The 10,000-nt window shown below is 36.6% G+C and overlaps 1 protein-coding gene across 4 annotated transcripts in view; it reads left to right on the top strand.

Moving 5' to 3' along the window:
* Positions 1 to 10,000, top strand: part of LOC136851406 (proto-oncogene tyrosine-protein kinase receptor Ret-like) — a 301,062-nt gene that overhangs the window by 240,284 nt on the left and 50,778 nt on the right. For all 4 annotated transcript variants that reach the window (XM_067125487.1, XM_067125486.1, XM_067125485.1 and 1 more), the window contains exons 5-8: positions 202 to 337; positions 766 to 890; positions 5,914 to 6,042; positions 8,782 to 8,980. In XM_067125487.1, the coding sequence (XP_066981588.1) occupies positions 202 to 337; positions 766 to 890; positions 5,914 to 6,042; positions 8,782 to 8,980 (589 nt within the window). The remainder of the gene's footprint in view (positions 1 to 201; positions 338 to 765; positions 891 to 5,913; positions 6,043 to 8,781; positions 8,981 to 10,000) is intronic.

The following is a 10,000-nucleotide window of genomic DNA, read 5'->3' as shown; positions in this document are numbered from 1 at the left end:
GGAAGGGTTTTATCCTTTCCGTTTGATTTCAGAAGGATTCAGTGCTTTCCTTTTGATTTCAAAATGATCTGATGCTTTCCTTTTGACTTCAGAATGATTAAAACTTTTAATTTCAGAACGATTTAACCTTTTGAGTTCATATTAATTTAATGTCTTCCTTTTCGATTTCAGTTTGATGTAATGCTCTCGTTTTGATTTCAGAACTTCTGCATGTTCTCTGAGGATGAACTCAAGTTGCGCCAATGGGAGAACAGGCCTCGGAATGCCCTCGTGTCCCTAGCCACGCCCACCGATGTCTGCCCTGAGCTAAATGCCAAGTATTCCTTGGAACTCGTTGGTAAGGCTCCAGTGGAGAGAGAGAGAGAGAGAGAGAGAGAGAGAGAGAGAGAGAGAGAGAGAGAGAAACTATTTCAGAATGGATAGCATATGTGTAATATATAATATATATGTAATATATATATGTGTGTATACTACTGGATAAGATCTATTACAGTTGAATATTACAAAACTGAGAAATAGACCAGTATTATCCATTGTTTTGACTGAAACTATAATACATTTTCTCTTTTACCTCGTGTTCTGTAATATGTCAGACATTTGGCAGTCAAATAGAGGTGCTCACCATCTGTTCTTCACGTGTGTTGGATCCAAATGCATCATAATGATAATGAAATGATTATTACCTGTTTATTATTCTCAGGTAATTTTCAACACTGTACTCTTTGGTTAGGTTATTCATCTTTTCCTAACGATCCTTCGTTTCAGAGCCAAAAATCGGAGAGAAGATCCTGACGACTGCCGTGGATCGTCTCTCAATTAAGCCCACGGTGTCTCTGGATCGGGAGAAATACGGATCGGACATCCGGTTCATCGTCAAATGCGAAATAGAGGTAAGACAAAATCATGAACTACAAAAACAAAAAACGAGTAAAAAATGTGCCGAAGTTTCTTCGGCGCAGTCGAGCTTTCTGTACGGCGTATAATGCTGTATGAACTCTCAGTGACGACCGGGCATCGTTCAGTTGCTCCCCAGATGCGGTCTAGCGGTGCCAGACGCACAGTCTAATGGCTAACTTAAACGTTAAATAAAATAAAAACTACTTAGGCTAGAGGGCTGCAGTTTGGGATGTTTGATGATTGGAGGGTGCATGATTAACATACCAATTTGCAGCCCTCTAGCCTCAGTAGTTTTTAAGATCTGAGGGCGGACAGCAAAAGTGTCATCTCAATATTTCTCTTTTACAGAAAATTAATAAAAAAATCTCTGTTAAAAATTTCACAATATATGTTATACTTCTGCCTTAAATTGTAACGAATCGACCATAAGTCGCTTGTTTTGATAAATGCATTATACCTCTACCTTAAATTTTCTAGGTGAGATGTTTTTGTTTTTGTTAATATATATATATATACATACATATATATATATATATATATATATATATATATATATATATATATATATATATATATATATATATATATATATATATATATTTAAAAGCTTTTCATTTATATGATGGAGGTCTGATTTATTTCTCAAAGTTTAAGGTATGATGCCTTTGTCAAAACAATTGAAGTGTGATCGACTCATTAAAATTATAGGGAGAGGTATGACATGTATTGGGACATTTTTAACAGGGATTTTTTTGTTTGTTTGTTTTTCAAAAATGTGGTTAAAAATTATAAAACATTTTTCAGCTGTGGGATGCGAATAACGCTAAAGTTTTCAAATATCTGACAGGCGTTTATATACATTCATCATGCTTTGAATCTATTTACCTTTTGTATAAACAGAGGTATGGCCCATTTGTTAAAAGTAATTAATTCACTGACTTGTTTATCCATCTGGCGTTACAAAACCACAGGTCAACGACACCGAAAGAAACGATTGCAGGATGAAATGATTACGTATTGTGGTTTCCTGAGGGTGGTAGCTCAGTCAGTGCACCTCTTGAGGTGCACTGTAGGCTTTACTTAAGGTTCTTTGCAGCGTGCCTTCGGCCCCTAGCTGCAACCCCTTTCGTTTCTTTTACTGTACCTCCTCTCATATTCTCTTTCTTCCATCTTGCTTTCCACCCTCTCTAACGATTGATTTATAGTGCTGTGAGGTTTCCTCCTGTTAAGCATTTCAGACCTTTTTATGTCACTTTATGTTTCAGCGCTGAATGACCTCGTAGAACCCAGTGCTTGGCCTTTGGCCTAAATTCCATATTCACTTCAACGGTCAGTCCGTTGTCCCGGACTTTCAAGGAAAAGAGTTAGAAACCACAAACCTTTCGAGGGTATAAAAATGAACAATTGTTGTTCGTTAAGGTTTAATAGGTCTGTCTTGTGCCCCGTAACGGCTTATGGTAGAAAACTTTCTACCTACACGCAACCTTGGTACGTGGAAGATTGTCCTCTCTGTTGAACTGAATTATTATTATTATTATTATTATTATTATTATTATTATTATTATTATTATTATTATTCAGAATTATTCATTATTGACTTATTCAAGCTTCAAAAGAATATTATTATTATTATTATTATTATTATTATTATTATTATTATTATTATTATTATTATTATTATTCAGAATATGAACCCTATTCATATGGAACCAGCCCAACACAGGAGCCATTGACTTGAAATTCAAGCTTCCAAAGAATATTATTATTATTATTATTATTATTATTATTATTATTATTATTATTATTATTATTATTATTATTATTATTCAGAAAATGAACCCTATTCATATGGAACCAGCCCAACACAGGAGCCATTGACTTGAAATTCAAAGCTTCCAAGAATATTATTATTATTATTATTATTATTATTATTATTATTATTATTATTATTATTATTATTATTATTATTCAGAAGATGAACCCTATATGGAACAAGTCCCAACACAGGAGCCATTGATTTGAAATTCAAGCTTCCAAAGAATTTTTATTATTATTATTATTATTATTATTATTAGTGTATTATTATTATTATTATTATTATTATTATTATTATTATTCAGAAGATGAACCCTATTCTTATGGAACAAGCTCAACATAGGAGCCATTGATTTGAAATTCAAGCTTCCAAATTATTATTATTTGTGTGTGTATTATTATTATTGTATTATTATTATTATTATTATTATTATTCAGAAGATGAACCCTATTCATATGGAACAAGCCCACCACCACAGGGGTCATAGACTTGAAATTCAGACTTCCAAAGAATATTAAGGTGTTCATTCGAAAGAAGCAAAAGTAGATAATAGGAAATACGGAGAGTTATTAGAAAACCAGATGAATCAAGAAATTCATAAATAAATAAAAATGTAAGTAAAATATTAAAGTACAGGATGGACTGTACTAGCTAAGGTAGTATTGCATTGCATGGCCGCTTGAACCTCTGAACCCTCGCCGCTTGAACCTCTGAACCCTCGCCGCTTGAACCTCTGAACCCTCACCGCTTGAACCTCTGAACCCTCGCCGCTTGAACCTCTGACCCTCGCCGCTTGAACCCTCTGACACCCCCTCGCTTGAACCTCTGAACCCTCGCCGCTTGAACCTCTGAACCCCCGCCGCTTGAACCTCTGAACCCTCGCCGCTTGAAACCTCCTGAACCCTCGCCGCTTGAAACCTCTGAACCCTCGCCGCTTGAACCTCTGAACCCCCGCCGCTTGAACCTCTGAACCCAGGCAAAGACAGCTTGTCTTTAGAAAGGACACTGCAAAATAGAAAGGTATTACTTCGTAGCCTTTTGATTACAGTACGATTTAATGCTTTCCGTTGTCATTTGAGAATGAAATAAAAAAAAAAAAATTGCGCCTAAAGTTTCTTCAGCGCAATCGAGTTTTCTGTACAGCCGCTACAGCATATAATCAAGGCCACAGAAAATGGATCTATCTTTCGGTGGTCTCGGTATAATGCTCTATGAGCCGCTGCCCATGAAACTTTAACCACGGCCCGGTCGTGGCCTATCCTATATCGTTGCCAGAAGCGCAGTTATGGCTAACTTTAACCTTGAATAAAATCAAAATTACTGAGGCTAGAGGGCTGCAATTTGGTATGCTTGATGATTGGAGGGTGGATGATCAACATACCAATTTGCAGCCCTCTAGCCTCAGCAGTTTTTAAAATCTGTGGGCGGAGAGAAAAAGTGCGGACAGAATAAAGTGCGGACGGACAGACAAAGCCGGCACAACAGTTTTCTTTTACAGAAAACTAAAATGGGCTGTCCTTGATCCCAGCTAGGCTCCTAATTATTTCCTGATAAAACCTGCTATTATTTTTTATCGTTTTGTTTCCGCCATTTTTGCTCTCGTGACTGTCCGACTCTCATCTTGAAAGGTTCGCTGATTTGCTCGTTATTCCATAATGATTACGAGCAAGGACTGTTGTTATCATGTAGTGGGCAGACGAGTAAACAGCAATTACTAATCCCGTTAACGAAAGATCTTGAAGGCTGTGTCTTCGCAAACATACACACACTGTATATGTATATATATTATATTATATTATATATTTATATATTTATGAGCAACGCGGTGAAGAACTGACATAAGGAAAAATACGGAAAAGAAAGTCCGGGGGAGCACTTTGAGAAATCAGCAGACCACGACCTAAAGGAACCCTCTTCCATATCTGTCGAGTCTCTTTCTACAAGAGATGAATAGCGTTATCTCCCTGCCAGAGAGAGAGAGAGAGAGAGAGAGAGAGGAAAGGGCTGTTTTTCATCATCATTCACTCAGTGCCATAAAGCCTGAACATCAATGTAGGGCTGGAGAAAAGGAATCGGAAATGAGATTCGGTGCGCGGATTGATGGTGTACATCCCTGAGTGAGAAGAGACTCCCCGAAAGATGAGGTTTTTATGAATTGATTCGCGGGATTGACCGGTGTTTTGAAAAATCATGCGGGTGGTATGTGAGGGACGGAATATTTTTCAAGCTTCACACTGCGCCCCTTCCCTTATAATACTTTTACAACACGAGTTGTTTGCTATAATTTAGGGAAACTATTTTTATAGTTTTATCAGTGAAATGAATTACTGTAATTTAGGGAAAGTATTTTTATAGTTTTACCAGTGAAATGAATTACTGTGATTTATGGAATGAATTCCTGTAATGTAGGGAAAGTATTTTTATCGTTTTACCAGATGAAGTGACTTACTGAAATTTAGGGAAGATATTTTTTGAATTGATGTATTGTAATTTATGGAAGATATTGTTATTGTTTTACCAAATGAATTGATATTCTGTCATTTAGGGAAGATGTTTTTGTAGTTTTACAACGCGAGTTGATATTTTGTCATCCAGGGAAGATATAGTTTCACCAGATGAATTGATTTACTGTCATTTAAGGAAACTGTTTTTATAGTTTTACCAGAAGAATTGATTTACCGTAATTTAGGAAAGATATTTTTGAATTGATGTACTGTAATTTAGCGAGCATATTTTTAATGTTTTACCAGATGAATTGATTTACTGTAATTTGGGGAAAATGTTCTTATAATTTTACCAAATGAACCTAATTGCTGCAACGAAGGAAAGACAATTCATCTCCAATCGTGTATTGCATATAGTTCATATTTTCTTCTTCTGGGATTTAAAATGAAACATTTAGCAGTAAGGAATCTGGGTAATATTCAGGTAAAAACTTCCATTGGCTGTCACATTTGATGCTTTACTGCACAGTGAAGGAAGCACCATAATTTAGATGTATGTCTTATCCCAGAAGCCACAAACCTTTAGCGTGGTACGTTAAAAAGCATATACAATAATATATATATATATATATATATATATATATATATATATATATATATATACATATATGTGTATATGTGTACACACATACATACATACATACATACGTACAGGTATATATACGGACAACTCATTCAATCACATCCCTTTCCCAGGTCCCCGGCCGTCGCCCCATCTCGCAAACGCGCAGCGGAAGTCTTCTGATCTTGGACGAGGACGATTCTCCTCCCATCCGAAGCAGGAATCCTGTCGTGGTCTGGCACTACACCAACAGGACAGAAGACGTGAGTGGGAATTGGGATAGGAATGGGCGGTGCGATTCAGGATGTGTTTGTCGACAGATGAATGAATGAAAGTAACTCACTAGCGACTTGGTATAAAAGCAGGGAAATTGGTGGGATTGTTTGTCAACAGATGAGGAATAAGTAAAAGTCACTTAGCAACGATTTGGTTGAAAAGCAAGAAAATTGGTAGAATTGTTTGTCAACAGATGAGGAATTAATGAAACTAACGTACTAGCGATTTGGTAGAGAAGCAGGAAAATTGACGATGCAGTTAGGGAATTATGTATATGTATGTATATATATATATATATATATATATATATATATATATATATATATATATATATATATTATATGTGTATATACATACATACATACATACATACATACATACATACATACATACATACATACATACATAAATATAGACCAGTCAGTTTGGTAAACTAACTCAAATTCATTGTTATTATACAGCCGTAAGGCGTGGCCGCTTTTAATAGGCACCAAAAATGTAAACAGTGGTAAGAGCTCTCCTGCCTTTACCTGGTAATGCCCACTAATGCCCTCCCTCCCGCCCTCACCTGACGAAACCTTAATTGGTGGACCTTCATTTTAGATAATCGGTGTTGTCAGTAAGCATTAGCCCGGAGGTGGGGTGGGTCGAGGGAGGCGGAACTCAAGTTACTACTGACCATTAGCTGGCATTAACGGCGTGTACCTAAAATTTTAAGGTTAATTGCTTGCGGGGAAGTAGATGTATGCCAGGTCATGGGGATTCAGGATTTTCAAATAATGGCTGTCGGATAAGATATGGGAAAGGCGGTTGCGTCGCCTGCTAGATGAACATTACGTGATTTGTTCGAAAATGAATTGGCGTGAGTCGAAAATGTCCAAAGTTGGTGAGCCGTGAATGGAATAGTCTGGAATTTTTAAGTTGAAAGTGGCATTAAGCTAGCAAAAAATGGAAAGAACGAATCTGATTGGGAGTTTAAAGCCACACGAAATTCATGATGCAAGATCTAGAATTTCTGGTATTACCCAAAGATTAGGTTTAGATCATTATAAAAAAAGTAAAAACAAATATCACTCCTTTGTTATAGTTACAAGATGGGTGTCGTTATGTGGTTAGCAGTAGAGTAAGACAAATAATTTTGTATGAAAAATTTTCATAAAGCCGAAACATTTTAATTAAAAGTTTCCAATAACACTGACATTTTGCCTGATTAAGTTTCTTATTTTCAAGATAATCTGACATTTGTTTGATCTCTTGGTGTCCTATTCAGTGAATGTTGCTGATTAAGAAATAAACATGGCTACTTTGATCCTAAGAACTACCTGTTGTTCGGGAACATGGACTCTTTATGCTTGTATAGTTATTTTATCTCTGTCACTTGCAGATAGAATGTAAAAATCACAGGATTGTTAGAAATAAGCCATTTTTAAATCGTTACTTTCAGCACTGACCATCAGTCTTCTCGTCTCTTATCTAAATCTATTTAAAGTTTCATTCACCAATCTGCTTCACTGACGTGTTCAGTCAAATCTAATCTCAGTAAAAAAAAAATATAGTTTTTTTTTGTTACAGACGCACTTTTCAGCCTCGTTCGCCAATCTGGTTCAATGAAACTTTTAGTCGAATGTAATCTCAATAAAAAAAACTAGCCTTTTTCTGTTAGAGGTAGGCTTTTCAATCCCCTTTACCAATCTGCTTCAATGAAATGTTCAGTCAAATCTAATCTTAATAAAAAATATGTAGCCTTTATTGTTAGAGATAAACTTTTCAACCTAATTCACCAATCTGCTTCAATGAAACGATCAGTCAGAAATAATCTCAATAAAAAACTGTATCCGTTTTTGTTAGAGATAGACTTTTCAACCTCATTCACCAATCTAGTTCAATGAAACGTCCAGTCAAAAATAATCTCAATGAAAAATGTAGCTTTTTTACGTTAGAGAAAGACTTTTCAACCTGCTTCAATGAAACGTCTAGTCAAATCTAATCTCAATAAAGATTATAACCTTTTTTTATAGATAGGCTTTTCAACACTTTAATTATGCCTAGGATTTGCTGATTCTCCCCAGTACCAGCAAGTATGATTTAGTGTTGGACAGTCGTTCAGATTTAAAGTTCAAGAAAAGATAAAAGGAAAGAATTCTGTGTTTTTCTTTACAGAGGCGACTGGACAATATAACTGTGCTTAAACTTTACTTACTAATCATTACTAACAGTAAAGGCTCAAAGCTTTGGCCTTTCTATTTTGGTCTGATAATTACTAACACACCGGTTCCTTCATCCTTCCTCAAAAAAAAAAAAAAAAATCTGCTCTTTAGCGATAGAAAAATTGGCTACTTTGTCAGAGATAAACAAATCAGCGGAATCATGTTTTACCTGTACTAACCTTTACTAACACTAACATCTAAGATTTAGCTTGTGATTTGTACTGACAATCACTAAAACTTTACCTCAAAAAAAAAAAAGAGAAAATGGCTGCTTTCTTCAGTGATATAAAAAAAAGAAAGTGGCCATTATTATGTGTCTCAGACATAGACTAATCTCAGCATAGCCATGTCTAACCTTGACTGCACCAACCATCTAACCATTGCTAAACGTTTCAGCCTTCGATCTGTGCTAACAAAAAACTAACACTCCACCTTATTCCTCCCCTCACCTCTCTCCTCCCCTCCACCTCCCCTCTCTTTACTAACAAAAAAAAAAACAAAAAAAAAAAAAACACACAGCTGGACGACCAAATGATGGTCCTGGATCCGGATCTCATGTACACGAATAAGTATGAAATCAAGCTGATTGGCAACACCTACAACCTGGTGCGGATTGAGAGCATCAACAAGTTCAACATCAGGAGCGAGGAATGCAACAGGGAGGCGGAGAACATCACCGGTTACACCTTCTCCATGGACTGCACTCTCTTGACGCCAGGTAAGTCAGTCAGTGCGAGGCACGGATAGGAGAGAGAGAGAGAGAGAGAGAGAGAGAGAGAGAGAGAGAGAGAGAGAGAGAGAGAGAGAGAGGTTGTCTTCCACTTTGTCATTTGCACCTCGTAATTCTACATTTGGAGAGAGAGAGAGAGAGAGAGAGATTTTGTCATTTATATCTTTTGTCATTTTGCAGAGATTTGAGAGTAGAGAGATTTGAGAGAGAGAGAGGTTGTCTTCCACTTTTGTCATTTGCACCTCGTAATTCTACATTTGAGAGAGAGAGAGAGAGTTGAGAGAGAGGTTGTCTTCCACTTTTCACATTTGCACCCATACATTTAGGTTGTCTTCCACTTTGTCATTTGCACCTCGTAATTCTACATTTGGAGAGAGAGAGAGAGAGAGAGAGAGAGAGAGTTCCATTTTGTCATTTGCAGTAATTCTGAGATTTGAGAGAGAGAGAGAGAGAGAGAGAGAGGTTGTCTTCCACATTTGTCATTTGCATCTCGTAATTCTACATTTGGAGAGAGAGAGAGAAAGATTCTACATTCACATTTGTCTTCCCATTTGTCATTTGCACTCCGTAATTCTACATTTGGAGAGAGAGAGAGAGAGAGAGAGAGATTAATTCCAGAGGCTTATAGAGATTTGGAGAGAGAGAGAGAGAGAGAGAGAAGAGAGGTTGTCTTCCACATTTGTCATTTGCACCTCATGTAATTCTACATTTGAGAGAGAGAGAGAGAGATATTGCCTTCCATTTTGTCATTTATATCTCGTAATTTGCATTTGAGAGAGAGAGAGAGAGAGGTTGTCTTCCACTTGTCATTTGCAGATTTGGAGAGAGAGAGAGAGAGAGAGAGAGAGAGAGAGAGAGAGAGAAATTGTCTTCCACATTTGTCATTTGTACTCTCGTAAATTTACATTTGGAGAGAGAGAGAGAGAGAGAGAGAGAGTCTTCCACTTTGTCATTTGCAGAGAGATTCTACATTTGAGAGAGAGAGAGAGAGAGATATTGCCACCCACA

The sequence above is a fragment of the Macrobrachium rosenbergii genome, chromosome 23 (assembly GCF_040412425.1).
Source record: "Macrobrachium rosenbergii isolate ZJJX-2024 chromosome 23, ASM4041242v1, whole genome shotgun sequence".
NCBI classification, from domain to species: Eukaryota; Metazoa; Arthropoda; class Malacostraca; order Decapoda; family Palaemonidae; genus Macrobrachium; species Macrobrachium rosenbergii.
Note: the sequence above shows the minus strand (reverse complement) of the source record. Positions and strands in the feature narration are given on the sequence as shown.